Source organism: Protopterus annectens, chromosome 8.part1, assembly GCF_019279795.1.
Source record: "Protopterus annectens isolate FY-2018-M chromosome 8.part1, PAN1.0, whole genome shotgun sequence".
NCBI classification, from domain to species: Eukaryota; Metazoa; Chordata; order Ceratodontiformes; family Protopteridae; genus Protopterus; species Protopterus annectens.
The window spans coordinates 353,738,992-353,757,438 of NC_056742.1; the positions used below are offsets into that span (position 1 = coordinate 353,738,992).

The window sequence follows — 18,447 nt, forward strand, 5'->3', positions numbered from 1 at the left end:
TATCTTTTTTTGGTCACCTCTAGCCTCATCATTGCCAGCCTAGCCCGCAGTTCCCCACATCCACACTAGGTCAACCAGCTCTTCTCCTGCCAGCCTAGCCAGATAGAATTGTGTATATAATTCTGTCATTTGTAAATATTAATGTAAGCCATAGGCTTGTTCTCTTAAATGTGAAAAGACTGTATTGGATGTTGAACTGAAAAAAATGTAACAACAGTGCACTCTGCTCTAAGAAAGCTGATAAGTCAAGCAGTGTGAAATTCTTTGATCTAAAACTCGGAGCTGAGATGTCTAGAGGGAGGCATTCTGCCTATTGTTTTGAGGCAGGAGTTAATGGCTAGAATTTGCATGTATAATTTCTTTTATTGCTCTGGCTTCCTGACCAGCTGAAAGATCAAAAGGGCTATTAACATCTGAGTTTCTGTTAGCCTGGAAACCAGAAATAAATGATGTCATCTGAAATGAATCAGTGGTACTGTGTTATCAATTTAAGAAAAGAAAGAATGAGGGCATTTAGCATTTGTCTTGAGAACATCCAACTCAACAGCACTGCCTGTGTTCTATATGTAAGTTTTCTTTTAAAACTGTGTTTTCTCTTAGCTTAGCTAGAAAGTAGGAAGAAGATTAGATTAGTTTGTTCTGTATTGATGTCAGAACTTTTCTATTGTATTATTTTGATCTCTGAACTCATGACTAGCACTGTGCAGTAAGAAGTATTGTCTTGTGTTTTTATTATTTATTATTAAATATTTTTAAACCTTTCAACTATGGCTGTTTTGTGTATTGATAATTTAAGCTCTAAGAGTACATTGCATGAATTTAGTGATACTGGCCAAGCCACTCCAATAAGCCTTGACTGTTCAGTTGCACTTGCCATTTGGATAATAATATTGGGCAGTATAACAGGACACCCTTTCATAAGGGCCTTTTAGTAGCTGATAAAAATTAGTGGGTGGTGGCAAGTGGTACTACCATACAGTCTGGGTAAAAGGGGCACAGCTGGAGAACCTGTAGCAGCCTTCCTCTGGAGTGTCTGTGTGGTTGTATATAACTCATTCTCAAAGTGTGTGTGTGTGTTAGCTAGTTGGGCAGGGACACGAAGCACTGGTTGGACAGAGAGGGTGCTACAGGTTTTAGCTTGCCAATTAGGCTGAGATCTGGGCCCTATAGCTGTGCCAGTGGGGAGTCTTATTGGGGACCTGGAAAGAAAGGGAGAAACCAGCCCCAGACTGACTGTGATCTCGGCATGCTCTTAAGGGAAAGTGTACTTTACTGTGTGTCTATTTATTATCCTTTCCCTATATGGACGCCCCTCACTGGTGTTAGTGGTGAGGACTGAGGCTCCTTGATTGCTGGGCCAGTGCATGGGTGTCACACTAGTCAGGTATCCTAAGGATGTCCTTGTGGCTTGGCTCTTCTGTGCTTCCATCCAGAGTAGGATTTTGTTTGTTTATGCCCTACACACTCCCTTTCCTGCCCCCCATGCATGTTGATTATGTCTAAGTAAGGCCATCTCCCTTCTTTGGACCATGCCTTCCATTGTGGAGCATATCAATGAGTACCACTAGCCCCACCTAGGATGGGCATGCCATCCCTTCCCTGGCACTCCGTCAGTTGCTGAAGCTGCTAATCAAACCCAGGAGGGCTAGGCCATAGTCAGCCCTTTATCCCTCTATGCCGCAGGAGAAGCTGATCATCACTTAAGTACTGATTACAGATTTCAAGATGAGATTACCTAGTCATATCAGTAAGAAGACTCATAAGCTTATAACACAGTGTTCCAGGCTTAAGCCTTCTTTGAAAACAGTTTTTTCAGTAAAAATTTGGTAGCCTTAAAAGTTTGAGGAGCTAGATCATTGTTGTAAATAAAGCTCCTCTCAAAAAGTTTATTTGTAGAAGAGCTGGTACTGAAAATGAGGGCATTAACATTCCCACATGTCTTTGATCAACAACTTAAGCAAAGTCCATAGTATGCTGTGATGTACAAAACAGAATATTTCAGTCTTGGCATCATGCTTTTTGAAAATTTACTGTCCCAAAAGAATGTATTTTAACCATTGCTGGGTTGAAGAAACTTCTCTACCAAAAGAAACCAGTGTGACAGAGGTTAGAATGGCTTTGTCATTTATTACAGCTTGTGTATTGAAATATTTGTAAAGGAGGCAGAATAGAGGGATGAGACATAATGCTCTCCTTTCACCATGCCTCCCATATTCAGAATAATATTGTGATAGTTAGGAGAAAGTCCTCAGCTAAGTCACTCATTATACTGTCATTAAAAGAGAATGAAATTTAATGTAACACTGAGTTAGCATTCACTTCTTGATTTTTATGCTACCCATATTATCTTAATTTAATAAGAGTTACAGGGGAAATGGAATCTAACTTGGGACACAATGGGCATAAGACATAAATTAATCCATCATAGGCTGCAAACATAGAAACACACACACAGACACTACACATTACAGACTGTTTTTTGTCTTTTTTTTATTTTATACTATGCTTTCTAGCTAGTTTTGATTAAATACTGAATGCTACAGTCTGCTGGCTTCCCTGTGTCTTTTATTGCTGTTTGGTTTTTGGAGACGTGCAGTTGCCGTACTTGCAGGGGCTATCTTGTTTAATACTTCCTGTCTGTCCCATATTGTCTTCACCAGATTAATTCCTGCTTTTATGCGCATGTCCACACCACCTTAATCTGTTCTCTTTGACCTTCTGCAATTGGAGCTACTTTGGCTTCTACTCTGATGTCCTCATTTCTTTGTCTTTCCCACAGTGTGCATCCTACCACCTGTCTCAGTCACTTCATCTCCATCACCTCTAGCTTCCTCAACTGCTCTAATTTAATGCCCAGGTTTCTGTACTATACAGTAGTACTGGTCAAGTCAATGTTTTATACACCTTACTTTTCAGCTTCTCATTTTTCTCTCATACACTACCCATGACACACTGTGCCAGTTGGCTGCAGCCCCTCTGATTCTAGCTTTGATCGCCTTGTGCAGACTTTACTTCTCTTCAGTCATTCCCCCCAATATACCTGATGCTGATAACCTGTTTGACTATCTTCCCTTCTATCTAAATTCTCAGTTTCTTCTGATCTCCCCATTTGTTGCCATTATAACTGTCTTATTTGTACTTAGTTTCATCCTATGTGCCTTTAGTTTTGCATTCCATTCCCCTATCCTTTCGTAAGGTTCTTGCTCAGAGTCTGCCTGTAATGTCACATTGTCTATATACAGCAACTTTGTTGAGCAATCCCCTCTGGCCTGTTTGCTGATATAGTCCATCACCAATATGAACAGCAGTGTGCTGAGGGCTGAACCCTAATGCACACCCCACTCCCACAGTGAATCCTGCTGTGAGGCCAAACACTGTTCGTACTTGAGTCATTTGATCCTCGTTCATAACCTGCATTACTTTTACCAATGTTTCTGGACCTTCATACCACCTCAGGACTGCCCAAATCAGTTTCATAGTCTAGGAATGCTCAGTTGGACCCTTTTCTCATTTGTTTCTTCTTCTCAACTATCTGTCTCACTGCAGACATTGGATCGGTTTTGCTGCTTTCCTCTATGTATTCTTTTATCAGTCAACCTCTCCAGAAATTTCATGTAGTGTAATAGGAGTTTGATACCTCTGTACTGCCCACAGTTGTGAATGTCACTAGTATGTTTATTGTACAGTCATCTGGGATATGTCTTTCTCTCCATACTGGTATGAGTACTCTCAGGAACCATTTCTCCCCTATCTCAACCAGCACCTTGATCACATCTGTTGCAACCTCATCCGAGTCTGCTTCTTCCCCGATTTCATTTTCCTTAGTCCTGTTCTTACTTCTTCTAGAGTGGGCTTCCCCTCTTCGTTCATCATAGGCTGTGTCTGCAGCAGTACAGCTTCTGTTGGGTTTTCTTCATTCAGAAGCTGATGGAAGTACTGCTTCCACCAGCCTTTGATGTCCTGTGGACTGGAGAGCAGGTTGTTGCTGGCATCCCTTATGAAGGGTATCTAACTACCTTCTTTATCTTTCTGTCTTTGCCTTGTAACCTGATAGAGTTTCTTTGTACCATCTACCAAGACACTTCCCAGAAGTTGGTTAAGTGCCTCCAATGCTTTGTTCTTTGCTATTGTAACTCCTTTCTTAGCCTCTTTGATAGCCAACAAGTCTTCCATCTTAGCCTGGTCCACCTTCTCAGTCTCTTACTTATTCCTGTACTCTTTCATTTGATGACCTCCATATTCTACTGCCAGATTTCCTTATATACCTTATTCCCCTACCTGGCTCAAGCACATATCTGTTCTGTAGTCCACACACATGCTATTTTGAAGTGCTGCCATTTGTCTTCCATTCCTCCTGTTTGCTCTTCTTCCTGAAGTGCTAGAGCCTTTGAACTGTTCTACTTTATTGCCAGCCAACTTCTAGATCTTCAGCCTAGTCTCTGTTGACCAGAGCCTTTTCTGACCACTGTTTGCAACTGATTGTGACAAACAGTTGTTTATGCTGTGGGGGTGACTATTTCACTGGGAATGACTTTGCAATCACTGATTTTACCCAGTGTCCTTTTCTTACTAGGAGTAAGTTTCCTGAGTTGTATGTTGAACACACTTGTATGTGATTTTGTGACTGTTTCTTTTGCTGAACTAAGTGTTGGCCACCATTAAGCCATTTGCCAGACAGAAGTCAAGAATGGCCTCCCCTTCTTTATTCCTGCTACCCCAACCATTCTTACCCAGGCAGTCCTCATATCCTGTTTTGGCCTGATATGTGCATTCAGGTCACCCATTATCAATACAATTCATATTGTCTTGCTTTATATAGTAGGTCCTGCTGCCTGAATGCTCTATTTTCCTCACTTTCCTTGCTACCACAACCCTGCCGTGGGGTATAAGCTGAGATTATGAATAGTGCCTTATCCTTACACTGGGGACTGATTGCCATGGGTCTGTAATCAATTCTGATGACATCCTACACTGTCTTCTGAAGCCTCTCCCTGACTACATTTCCTACAACCTTTCTAGTCTGTCCTCCTCCTGCATAATAGACACTGGATCTCAAAACAAGTGGCTTTGCTGCACTGCAATTCCATCTTATCTCTTAGATATATAGGATGTCCACCCTTCTCCTTTCTATCATGTCATCCACTTCTAAGCTGCATCCTGTCAGTGATCCTACACTGAGTGTAGCAGTCTTTAGTTCATGTTTTACAGGTTGACTGGTTTCAAGTCCAGCTTTCGCTCAACAGAGCTATCCCAGGTAACCCAAACTGGTGGCCAATGCATGGTTCAGCAAAAGAGACAGCATGTCAGTAGCATATTGACCCAGAGCACACACTGCCAGTAGGGGCACATACACCCCTTCCACTGTTAGCATTGGTCCCTGGTGCAGGTCAGAATAGACCAGGTCCTCAACTGACTTATCAAAGGCAAATACCCATGCTCATTTTGGGCAACATTAGTCAACGTGACCAAATCACCTAGAACCAGTTTTTACACCACTGGGTGGCTAGCCCTGACACTGTGCACAGTCTGTGATCCATGTTCTCCTATCTTGAGGATAATGTGTACTACAGATGTTAGCCAAAGCATTTGTCTATAGGGTGAGTTTGAGATAAAAACACTCAGCATGCTTTTGGGAGGTGGGAGGAACCCCACAGAGACAAATTGAAAACACACAAACTCCACACAGGCATTGTCTAGAGGTCAGGACTGAAACTTGTAACTCCTGCATGGGAGGTGAAGACCTTAACCATTATGCCAACTGAATCTTGCTGTATAATTCCTGTCCTTGTAATGGAACGTTTTGAAGAAACAAAGTTTAATAAGCAAATACACAACTTTTAGTTGTTTATTGTTTTTTAGTGGAAATGAGATCCATATATGTAAATATTTTTATATTATTTCTTAAATATATATATTTCATGGAGTGTAACAATTTTTTAGTGATTGGATGATATTTCATCATTTTTAGGTCAATATTGAGAGGCTGAAAATATACATGTGATAGTTAACAGCAGATATATATATATATTCACATGGAAAAAAAAGGAGGAGAGAAACTTTCTGAATTTTGTTCTGATGAAGTCATTATGAAACAAAGGATGAAAGCACTGTTTTGAGGAAAGTGCTTAACATTCTGAATTGCTAAATAAAGGTATTTGAATTTTTATCTGGCTTGTGGTTCTGCAGCTTGTTTGCTACCAATGCATCATTTTACATTTGAATATTAGTCACTGCTACACTGGTTGAGTGTTCCTTTTCTTGTTTTTTTACTTCAATAAGTTACCAAAGGTCTGGTTAGGACTTTAGTAGTCTGGCCCAAATATTTGATTGACTCATTAGAGAATTTCATCGACCAGTAGGAAAATAAAATATCTTTGTATGAAATAGGTATGGGACAAATTTACTTGGGTTTAGTTTACAGCTTGAGTCAGAGCTAATTTAAACAAGTTGAGGGAGAGATGGCCAGTTTACATATGCTTCTGAAGCTTAGTGGTAGAGCAACTGAGCCAGTAATCCAGAGAGGCTAGACATGAGTCGTAGTTGAAGTACATACTGCTTTACTTCTCTTTCCCTACACGTTGACTTGGACCATGGCTTCTAAACTTTGAACTGATATAGTAGTTTATTTAAGTTCTGGTTCAGGAAGTTTGCAGAACCTCTCTCTTTCTTTTCCACTTTTTGCCTGAATGCTCATATCTTGCCTTGAAGTGGAGAACATGTTCCTGCAGGTAAAACATTGGTCATAGGTGAAAAAAAAAAAGAGTCTGGGTATCAGCTCACTTACCTGGTAAAAACATAAATATGTACTTGTATTTCCTATTTTCTTATCGATCTGTTTGTATATGAATCACATATGTATGACGGGATGATTCAAAATCTTGGCCAGTTCTTAGTTGCTTTTAGAACCTAATGGTAGAGCAGTTGACTTGGTTATGCCAAGCAGCTGGTTTAAGTCCTTTTTGAAATATATACTTTTTTAGTGTTGTACTTATAGACTTTGACCAAGGCTTGTGCTTGAAAAAGTCGTCTAATTCATATAACAGTTAGAGATTTAGTTGAGGCAACACTCCACGAGGGTCTCACTCAGACAAATGACTGGTGCCAGAAACATGGCCTCAAACTGAATACCAAAAAATGCATCATCATCCCCTTTGGGGAGAGTGACGTCCCCACAAATTATCAAATTAATAACAATGTTGTAAGCACTCAGTCAGTCTTGAGGGATTTGGGCACCCAGGTTGACAGCAACCTGACTTTTGACCACCGCGTTGCTTCCGTTGCACAGAAAGTTTTCTACATGGCCCAACTTATAAGTAAGGATATCTCATCCAGGGACAAGGAGGTCATAACATCCCTGTATTCTTCCCTTATAAGGCCCATTATTGAGTACAATGCCCCTTTCAGCATGTACCTCACAAAGCACATCCAGCAGCTGGAGAGACCACAGGGGTTCCTCGCCAGGAGAATCTATGGCCTCAAACATCTTCCATACACAGATAGGCTAAAAGCCCTATGCTTCTACTCAGTTTCATGCAGATTCCTCAGAGGCGACCTCTGCCTGGCATACAAGGCAATCATGGACCCCATCTTGATGGGACTGCTGCATATCCGCAAGTCAAGCTCCACTCGAATAACCCACATGCGTAGCCTCAACCTTGTCTGTGACATCAACAATACTTGTTGGTGGGACAGATTTGTTTCCCAGAGACTCCCTCATCTATGGAATAGACTCACTCTCTACATCAAGCAGAGTACCCCTTTACCCCTTTTTAAGTGCAACCTGGATAACTAGATGGGAAACAGAAAATATACCCCTGGAATCCCACCCACATCCTGGGACAGGGGCATCAGGTGCTGATTTGTCTAAACATGGGCTAAACTCTTGGTTAGGCTTATAAGGGCCTCAGGGCCAAATAGCCTAGTAACCTCCTATGATCCTATGAACTTTATTGCTGTTCTCACTTCTTTCCCCTTTTTCTCTTACTTGTCTATTGTGTTGGACTGAGCAAGGTGTTCCTGCACAAAAGCCTTGGTTTCTAGGTGAAAAAGGGTATAGGGACCAGCACACTCATCTAGCAATATAAATCTGTGGTTGCATTTCTGATTGCATTGATTTGTTCATATATATAATGGTTTACTCTCAAAACCTCAAAAGTCATTCCATCAATTAATGTCTTACTCGACAAATAAACTTGAAATTACAAACATTGGAAAGGCACAATACAAAACCGTAATGTCGACAAGTCCATTTTCGACATAGTCGACATTACCCAGCGTACCTTACCAGCCAGACATTTCTAACTAACGTTTTGCAGGGGGTCAAGCCCCCTTGCAAACCCCCACACCCCCTGCTAATTATATGTACAAACTCTGAGATCGCACTATAGTGAGGAAATGGGTACATTTCCCGATCCCCACTATAGTGCAATCTCGATGCAGAACATCGACTTCACAACAGCATTCGCAGTTATGGAGTCAATAGTTTTTGGTTCGATTTTATGCACATTTGCAAATTGCAATTTGAACATGTGCATCTTGATATCCCTCTAGTTTGGCTGTTTTTCTTGCAGTTTTTACAGAATGGTTTGTCTGCGCATTCTTTATGCACTTTGGTTTGGATGTTAGTTGGGATATTTTGCAGACACCTTAATATTTATAGGGATACTGCGGTGGTGGTGCTGCGGTAGCATTGTCACCTCACAGTAAGATGTTGTCCTGTTCGATTCTCAGCTAGAGCATCTTCTGTGTGGAGACATGCGTGAATGGGTGTACCTTCGCTGAAGGTTGTGCATCAGGGCCGGCAACTCGGCACGTAAAAATCTACTGCCAATCATTAGCAGACCGGAGTTCTGCTGTGGTAATCCCTAACCGGGAAAAGCCAAAAGACACAACAACAACAACCTTAACATTTATAGGTATCAGCTAGGTTTAAAGACCTCATGTTTCTGAAATATAGACAAAATATCCACAAGTATTCACTAATGGTATGTTGATGAGGTCAATAAAAAGGCAAAAACATACATGTCCACAGCTAGTGGGGGTTGGCTTTATTGATCTGAATATACAATAAGTACATAAAAACTAAAAAAAAGGAATGGAGGTTTTGAAGCTATGTCGTTCAGACATAATGTCCTTAAGGGGTCATTTGGATATATCCCATGGGCCACCACTACAGGAAGTTTAAGGTATCACATAGTGAAAACTCTCTCTAGCTTGTCTGGGTTTTTCCTACAGTATATATACACACACACACCTATATATATATATATATATATACATACATACTGTATAAATATAGATTTATACTTATTTATAGTATGCATGTTTGTTATGATGATCAATCAACTTACGACTTCAATCCCAACAAGTAAGTCAATCAGTATTCACAGGCAACCCCCTTAATCGGCTTCCTAACTACAAAGGTTAATGCACAAATCAGTGATTTTCAGGGGTGGTAAGCCACCTTTTATGTCTTTTGGGGGACTGCATTCCCAGAATTATATACCAATTCCAAATCACACAACAGTGGGGAAAAATGATATTCCCTAAGTCTCACTATTGTGTAATCTTACTTTATTCTACACTGTATTGTTGACAGTGCAAACTGTCATTTAAAATAACAACATGACTGACAATGGACAATTATCCATGTACTGTGTGTATATATATATATATATATATATATATATATATATATATATATATATATATATATATATATATATATATACACATAGAGAGAGAGAGAGAGAGATACAGATAGATACATATATTTGTCTATATCTATATCTATATATATATAGATAGGTATATAGAGGTAAACAAATCTGTCTCTGTACCCATACATCAATATTACGAATGTCAACACAAAAAATAATAAAAAAGGTGACTCCTCATTGCACATGCTCCAAGACATAACCTTAGAGCATGCAACAATTAAATGATGTGACAAAAGATTTTTATAATGTTAGCAGATATGTATTTTTCCTCCTAATGAAAATCCTTATTCATATCAAAGCTTAACATGACAGATTAATGTTATGATATTAGACACCAACAAACTTTGTTTTACTTTTGTACACCTTGTTATCGCATGTTTTTTCTGGACAAATAAATTGATTAAACTCCAGCTCTTTGGAAGGCTCCTGGAAATTATCGGTCAGCCTGGAGTATTTCATTCTCATATCTTCTGTACTTTATTATGAATGCTGGAATTTCCTGCCACTTACCCCTATTAAGTATTAAAACATCAGGAAGAATTTCACTTTTTGTTGAATGATTACCCTATATGTAAACTCAGCTCAGTTCATTTACAAAATAACCGTTCACAGAAATATATCACCAAAACATTTATATTCCCTTCATCTGCATAGGATGTAGCTAAATTAAGACAAGCAATAGGTTCTTCTAAATCTAGAACCAAGCTAAATGTTTGGGCAATATAAAGAGGAAATAAGAAGCTAATTTGATAAGGAAAATATTGGCTAAGAGTCAGTTCAGTGTGGCGTATTTACAAGCATGGCTAATGTCTAGTGAAGGTGAGATGAAGTGTGTGAAGAGGTATTGATGGGTGGAAGTGCTTAAGTAGATTATCCACTCAGAATGTAGGTATCCATGTAAGTTATGTTCACTTTTAATACTGTGGAAGAACCAGAAAAGTAGCTGCATAAAGCAAAGACCTGAAATGTTCTTGGGTATGATAAAAAACAGAAAATATAAACTTTCTGGAGTCCTTCAAGCACAAAAGTGATTACCTGAACATCTACACAAGACATAGCTCTAAGCAAAAATTTTGAGACTCCCTCAGAATTATTCCTGTTAAAATGAAAGTAAAATGTAAAAAAAAAATAAAAAAAAAACAGTGCTGGAAATAGAGATTAATGTGATATATTTAATAACCTTTGCGTTTTTTGAATAATTACTGTGTCATTAATGGCTATAAGAGCGTTGTTTTAATATACTATAAAAATGGGTTAATTTCAACATTTTAATAAAGTCTTAAATTTATTATTGGAATATGTAACTAGCAGTTTCTGTGCTGGAAGACATAATCAGGTGCTGGAGGCTTCAACCAATGAGGATGGCCAGTGTCAGCTAAATCATCCTGAAGAAGGAAGACAGCTCAGTCTGCTGAAGTGCTGAATCACACAATGGAGCGAGAGTACAGAACACGATATACAGAGACATGTACTTGTCTTTACCAAACTATGCTATGCAGCAAATCACTTGTGGGAAAGTGTTGGCCTCTTATGGAGAGGGAAAGCATAGCAGGCTTTTGCCCAAGTCATCCGCCACTGGAGTGAAGATTTAAAAAGCCCTCATGCAAAAATGCCTGATGATTACCTGGCTTCTAACCCTATGGTGAATGAATGGCCAGGACAGCATGGAGGACAGACATCAAGTAAAAACAAAATTAACATTACATTATACTCATCATGCTAGTATGTTGCTTTAATACTTTTGTAGGACATATACTATGTACAAGAAGCTGAACATTTCTTACACTGGTGGGTAGGAAACACTAGCATCTCTCACTCCTTCCCAAGGTTCAGGATTCTGAGGTGGAGAAAATCTCAGTGGTCCAACAGGTGGCTTTGCAAATGGAATGCTTATATAAGCATACACGGCATCATCAATTCCCTTTACTTCAAGACGTTTTCCCTTCAGCTGTCCATATTTAGTGGTAACAACTGGATGATCCTTTTTGCTGTCTTAGATTAAATGAAAAAAAATACATTAGTAAAAGTCCAAGTCACATGTAATATATTTAATTTTACATGATCAGACTAGATGTCACTTAATTATAATTTCTAAAAGTAATGCATTTTTCACTACAGAGCAGTTAAAATTTTCATTCAGCAGTTATTATTTATGTGGATGTATACTACTTATAATTTGTGCTCTGGGAGATAAATACTCATACTGATTGTACAAACCTTTAGTATTGTCTACTGAGCAGATTATAGTACTAAAATAAAGAAGTGTTTTTTGTCAGCATTTTGGTCAGCATTTCACTGTGCAGTTAGTTTTTGACCTTTCTTACTGTTTCTGTACAGTGAAAGCAATAATGCCTCACAGAGTAGACATTACAGAGAGCTAACAGAGCACCCAGAAATATTGAGACCTAACATCATAGGTGCAGGCCAACCAGGGTTGCCAGAAGTCTCTATTTAAACGGGACAGTCCCGAGATCAGCAGCCCAATCCCGAGTCCCACACTGCCTGTGCGATTTTTTGATTGGCTCGTATACCAGCATACGAGCCAATCAAAAAAAGCAAAGTGGATGCGGGATGCAGAACTGCCTGATATTCCACATGAAAGACCTTTCTTTTTTTGTTGTTTTGTCTTCACTTAGCTTTAGTGTGAAGGACCCTTTTATTTGGCCCCATGGTTCCCACCTGTCCATTTAGAAATCTGGCAAACCTGAGGCCAACTCACTCCTGGAAGTTCCATTGTTTCCTTCTAGCGGGCCCAGACTAGATATCATAAATGAGCTGTATGTAGACAGAGACAGACAGGCAAAGATTAGTCGTGTTAACTGAATCAGAACAACTCATCTGACTGAAAAATCCTTTCATAGAATCACATTTGACAGAAAAACGTAATGATGCCAAACATAACTAAAAATGTATATCTCGCAGTGAAGCAAGCCCCACACACCCCTTACTTAAATATACCACTTCCACAGTCACACAACAGTGGACAAGAGAGAAAAAAGAAAACACACTGAGAATTACTACTTAGGGACAAACACATTTCATGGAAAACTTTAGTAAAATCAACATACCATAAAAAAAGTTTTTTTTTTTTTTTTTTTTTTTGCAAGTGGGGGAAAGCCACTATGCACCACCCCTTGTGGGGAACTTTGACTCCAAACCCTGTTACTTAAGGTTACACAAGAGGTGAAAAAAGAGGAAAAACACAATAAATCATGGTTTCTTTACTTTGCAGTTTTCAGTCTTTCACGATTCAGATAAATTAGTTTTGTTCAGTAGAACTAGACAGATAGATATTTCTAATGCAAAACAGTTCATCCCCCTAATCTGGCAAAGTTGATATAGAATGTTGGAAGAGCTAGTTCACATCCAAAACTGAAGTTATGTAAGTATTTAATAATATCTGCACTTAGAGAGATACACACACACACACACACACACACACACACACACACACATACTGTGTGTATATATATACATATATATATATATATATATATATATATATATATATATATATATATATATATATAAATAAATATATATTTATATGTATGCCGGTCATGGTACACAGATTTTTTTTTTACTGAGCTCTCATTCTACATTAATTCTCTGCTTTAAAACATTGAGTATCCAATAGATGTTCACTGGTTCTGATTCTCCAACTCCATTTTCTAATACTTTATACTCATATATGATCATGCACTGGTTTATTCTTCTCTTCCCAGAGTTTTAGTTTTGTTCCACCAGTTACATGCATTATTTAACCAAAGTTTTTAATCTGTAGTAGGTGAGCATGCAATGGGTATGATGAAGGGACATCACACACTCGTATAAGCAACACTCCCCTCCTGGCAGCCCTGCTTTCCTAGGAAGCAAATACCTCTCATCCAATGCCCAGTCTAAATGCCTCTAATCCAATGCCCAGTCTCCACTGGAGACACACTGGCAGGCACTACCCCTGAGAGGTGCCCCTTTCCACTCCCTATAGAGAGGCATCGAAATAAATGCCCTGTCACACCCTACCTTGACTCTTGACATCCCTGTACTGTTTGGTCTGCTAAATGAACCCAGGTTGTTAGCGGCATGAGCAGAAACCCTGTTCCTGTGCCAGCAGGCTCATTACTAAGGACTCACCTGTGCTCCTTCTATAAGTTTATTTAGTCATCACATTGTCTACTGTTAATATGTACAACGCACATTCAAGTAAATAAGGAAAGAAATTGCAGGGTTATACGGGAAACGTCTTCACTCTGTCCTGCATGACCACTATCACTTTATAGGCTTGACCTGTGTGCTTAGTGACCCTGCAGTGTTCAGCTGAATGTATCTGAGTGTGACACTGAGATTCTCTATCTCCCTAAGATAAACACATGTAAAAAGGATGTTTTAAGTTTTCCTTTGATATCAAAAGTTGTTTAACATTTTTCTCCCTACCACTGCCTCTACATGACCTTCTCATTTGGAATGCACCACCTCAGACACACCTTCCATAACTAACCTCTGGGATACTCTGCAGGCCACAAATACTTCTTCATTAATGATACATTTACCACAAAATGAAATTAAATACATTTCAAATGTTGTTTTACTTACCTGTTCCAAACTGAGCTTCACCTTACAAATTGTAATAATTGTGGAGGCTGCCAGCCTAGCTAGATAGGATTTTGTAGATAATTCTGTCATTTGTAAATATTAATGTAAGCCACATGCTTGTTCTCTTAAATGTAAAAAAATTATGGTAAATGTTGAACTTCAAAAATGTAACCACATTGCACTCTGCTGGAAGAAAGCTGATAATTCAAGCATTGTATAATTGAGCTCAAAACTCGGAGCTAAGATGTCTGAATGAAGGAATTCTTCCTACTGTTTTGAGACCAGAGTTAATGGCTAGAATTTACATGTATAATGTTTTTATTGCTCTGGCTTCCTGACCAGCTGCAAGATCAAAAGGGCTGTTACACTCAGTTTCTGTTAGCCTGGGAAACAGAGAATAATGATGTCATCTGAAATGAGTCAGTGGTACCGTGTTATCAATTTAAGGACAGAGAGAGAGAGAGAGAGAGAGAGAGAGAATCAGAGCATTTTGCATTTGTTTTCAGAACTGACAACATCACCAGCTCTGCCTTGCTCTATATGGAAGTTTATTTTAGAACTGTGTTTGCCCTTAGATATAGACAGGAAATAGGAAGCCTAATCTAGCTGTTTTCTGTACTGATGTCAGAACTTTTCTACTGTATTATTTTACGCATTTCTGTTTGATCTCTGAACTCTTGACTAGGACTGTGTAGTAAGAAGTATTGTCTTGTGTTCTTATTATTTATTATTAAATATTTTTAAACCTTTCAACTGTGGCTATTTTATGTAGAGATAACTTAAGCTCTTGTACTGATACTGTCCAAGCCATTCCAAATAAGCCTTGCTGTTCATCATACTTACAATTTGGATAATAATATTGCACAGTAATATTTGGACACCCTTTGATAAGGGCCTTATTAGTAGCTGATCTTAGTGGCTGGTGGAAAGTGGTATTACCGTATAGTCTGGGCAGAAGGGGCATAGCTGGAGAACCTGTGTCAGCCTTCCCCAGGAGTGTCTGTGTGTTTGTATATAACTCATATCTCAAAGTGTGTGTGCGTGTGTGTTTCAGCAACTTGGGCAGGGACATGAAGCACTGGTTGGACAGAGAGGGTTCTGGAGGTTTTAGCTTGACCACTAGGCTGAGATCTGGACCCTATAGCTGTGCCAGTGGGGAGTCTTATTGAGGATCTGGATAGAAAGGGAGAAATCAGCCTCAGACTGACTGTGATCTCTGTGCGCTCTTAAGTGAAATTGTACTTTACTGTGTGTGTATTTGTTACCCTTTCCAATGTGAATGCCCCTCACTGGTGTTAGTGATGAGGACAGAGGCTCTTTGATTGCTGGGCCAGTGCACGGGAATCACAATAATTACAAGCACTGACTTGGTTTGATGATTGCTGCATCGTAATTTTGACAAGTTCCAGTATTTTAACCCAAAAAGTAAAAATTATCCATTTCTTCAAGCTGTGCTGTTCATTTATTTATTTATTTATTTTAGATATAGATCATTTTCCAGTCTTTAATGAGACTTAAAATTCAGTGTGCAAAATCACAGTTTGAACAACACAAAAACAACTCGACTTGGGTTAGCTTCTGCTGCTTAAACTCTAGGTGTTTATTTGTAATTTTCTTGAGTATATTTGTCTCATGATTTGTTTCTCCATGTTTTTTGTTCACTACAAGTTGTATCAGTAGGTGTGAGTTTAATTATATTCTGTTCAGTTAACTTCAAAACTGCAGCATATTGAAGAAAGAGCGGCATGTTATAATTATTTTTGAAGCGATCACTCTTTGGGCAAGTTGGAGCGAACTAAGTATGACAATAATAAAATATGGTGTTGTGGTGGGTGAAAGGAGTTTTCCCACTGCTAAAAAAAGCTTTCATTACTTCTATGTGGATCTCATTTACATAATAGTAGATCACCTTTGGGTATTTGTCTTTAGATCTTATACATACTCGAGTAAGCTAGTTTTGTGCCAGATGGAATGTATCTTGTGTTTAAAGCAGCTGGATTTCAAGTAATAGTAGTATAAACATGACTTTTGATGAAGGTGCAGATCCATGCATTCCTATATGAAAAATATTAAATACTACCTGTGACGTCCCCACTCTGGACCAGTAATAAAGGAGTTTGAATCCTCACCACTGACACTGGAGAGGGATGTTCACTTGGAATACAAATGGATACAATCAGTATTGCCAGATGCAGATTTCTCTGCATCAAGCACAATTTCCCTTAACAGCACCCAGGGAACAGCCTCAGTCCAGGGGCTGGTTCCTCTCTATATCTGTCCAGAACCCCAATAAGACTCCCCACTGGCACAGCTCAGAACTGAATCCTTAGCTGGGATTTCAAGATAAGTCCTCCCACACCCTGTCTGTGAAACCAGTGCTTTGTGTCCCTGCTCCAAGCAGCTGACACATACACTCTAAGATTTGATTTACACACACACACACACACACACACACACACACACACACACACACACACACACACACACCCTTCTGCCCACAAGCCCCCTTGCCAGCTACATTAAGGCTCTTACAAGGGTACCGAATTATACTGAGTGAAATTAATATTAAGACAAATGGTAATGCCCAAACAGCAAGCCTTTCAGGAATGGCCAGAGTTATCACTAAATAAATATATGCAAATACTCTCAAAGCTTAAATATTTTCTAAAAAAGGACCAGCCACAATGAAAAGTTTAAATATATGTAGTAATAAACAATAAAAGAACAAGAAAATACTAAATAAATATTCACAGTAAACATCAGAGTTTCAATCATGGGGAATATTAAAAATAGCACAGATGGAAAGTTTCACACAGTTATAGAAAAACTGTATTCAACTAGCCTCACTACCTATTCCTGATTGACTAAAATAATTACTGTTCCTACTTACTGAATAGAGAAAGGCAAGATATGTGAGTGGTCTTTGTTGTCAGATCCAAGACGGAATACAGAATGCTGCTGAGACTTCAGTCTCCTCTAATATTAAAGCATTATTTCCATACAGAATGGCATCAGACACATCTGGTCATCTGACTTTGTTTCCTACGCTATCCCCATCACTAGAAGCTGCCAGGGTTTTACCACCTATGTGTTACCATACACACAGATAGAATTTTGCTCAGATGTGGTGTAGCTGCTAGAATTCATAAAACCATAAAACCATTTCTCTCTTCCTACAGGAGCTACCAACTATTCTCTAGCACAGACATTGTGTCTCTGACTCCATTCAAAACTGTGGGATAACATCTTTATGGCTTAACCCATAAAGTCATTTAATTTCAAGACTATTTTTCATAGTTAGGTGGATTAAGATAAACCTCTTCACTTCCAGTATATGCTTTTACAATGTATACAATTAAAACAGTTACAATAATGCATGTACATTTTTTTTTCTTCCAACAGGACACACTGTTGATACATTTTAACACAAGCAAAACTCACAAATACAATTTCAGCACAAACATCTGTACAAATCAGTTTGATATACAAATGACATATAATTAATGACAAAATTCCAGCTAGCTGTGATGGCATATGTTACAATTCCACTGCCCTAGTTCTCCTGGCATGTTTGGAAGTACCTCCCATCGCCACACTACCAAAGATTCAAGAATACATTTATCTTTCCTACAGTTTTAATACTTGCATTCAGAAGTGACATTATACCATTATCCATTATCCCCCTGAAGAAAAATGTATTTTACTTCAACACATGGAAATATTTAATGTAGTAGAATATGGTCAAAGAAATGAGCAAATGTTGAATATAGTAGGGCTGTGCATCAGAGGAGGTGACTTTAACAGTACAGTGGATCCCTGAATAAACAAATGAGTGGTAACAAGTGCACAGATAGAAAGTTAACGTATTTTTAAGGATATGAAGTAAATGCTAACCTTGTACTCACACAGACAGAATATGGACATGTGGCATCATTTTCACAGAATATGGTCAGGTAGCATCATTCTCAGAGGATGAATTCGGACATGACCTCACCGTCACTGACAGATTAACAAGTTTAGCACTTTGAAGAGACATATTTTTGGAATACCTGAAGAATGAGCTGAAAAGACCTTAACCATAATAACACATATATAGTGTAGCGTCACTAATAACTCGTACAGAGGAAAAAGTCTA

The 18,447-nt window shown here is 38.8% G+C and overlaps 1 protein-coding gene across 1 annotated transcript in view; it reads right to left on the reverse strand.

Moving 5' to 3' along the window:
• The window catches only part of LOC122810354 (fatty acyl-CoA hydrolase precursor, medium chain-like), a 336,843-nt gene that overhangs the window by 294,606 nt on the left and 23,790 nt on the right, over positions 1-18,447 (reverse strand). The window contains exon 2 of the mRNA XM_044081933.1: positions 11,504-11,711. Within this exon, the coding sequence (XP_043937868.1) occupies positions 11,504-11,711 (208 nt within the window). The remainder of the gene's footprint in view (positions 1-11,503; positions 11,712-18,447) is intronic.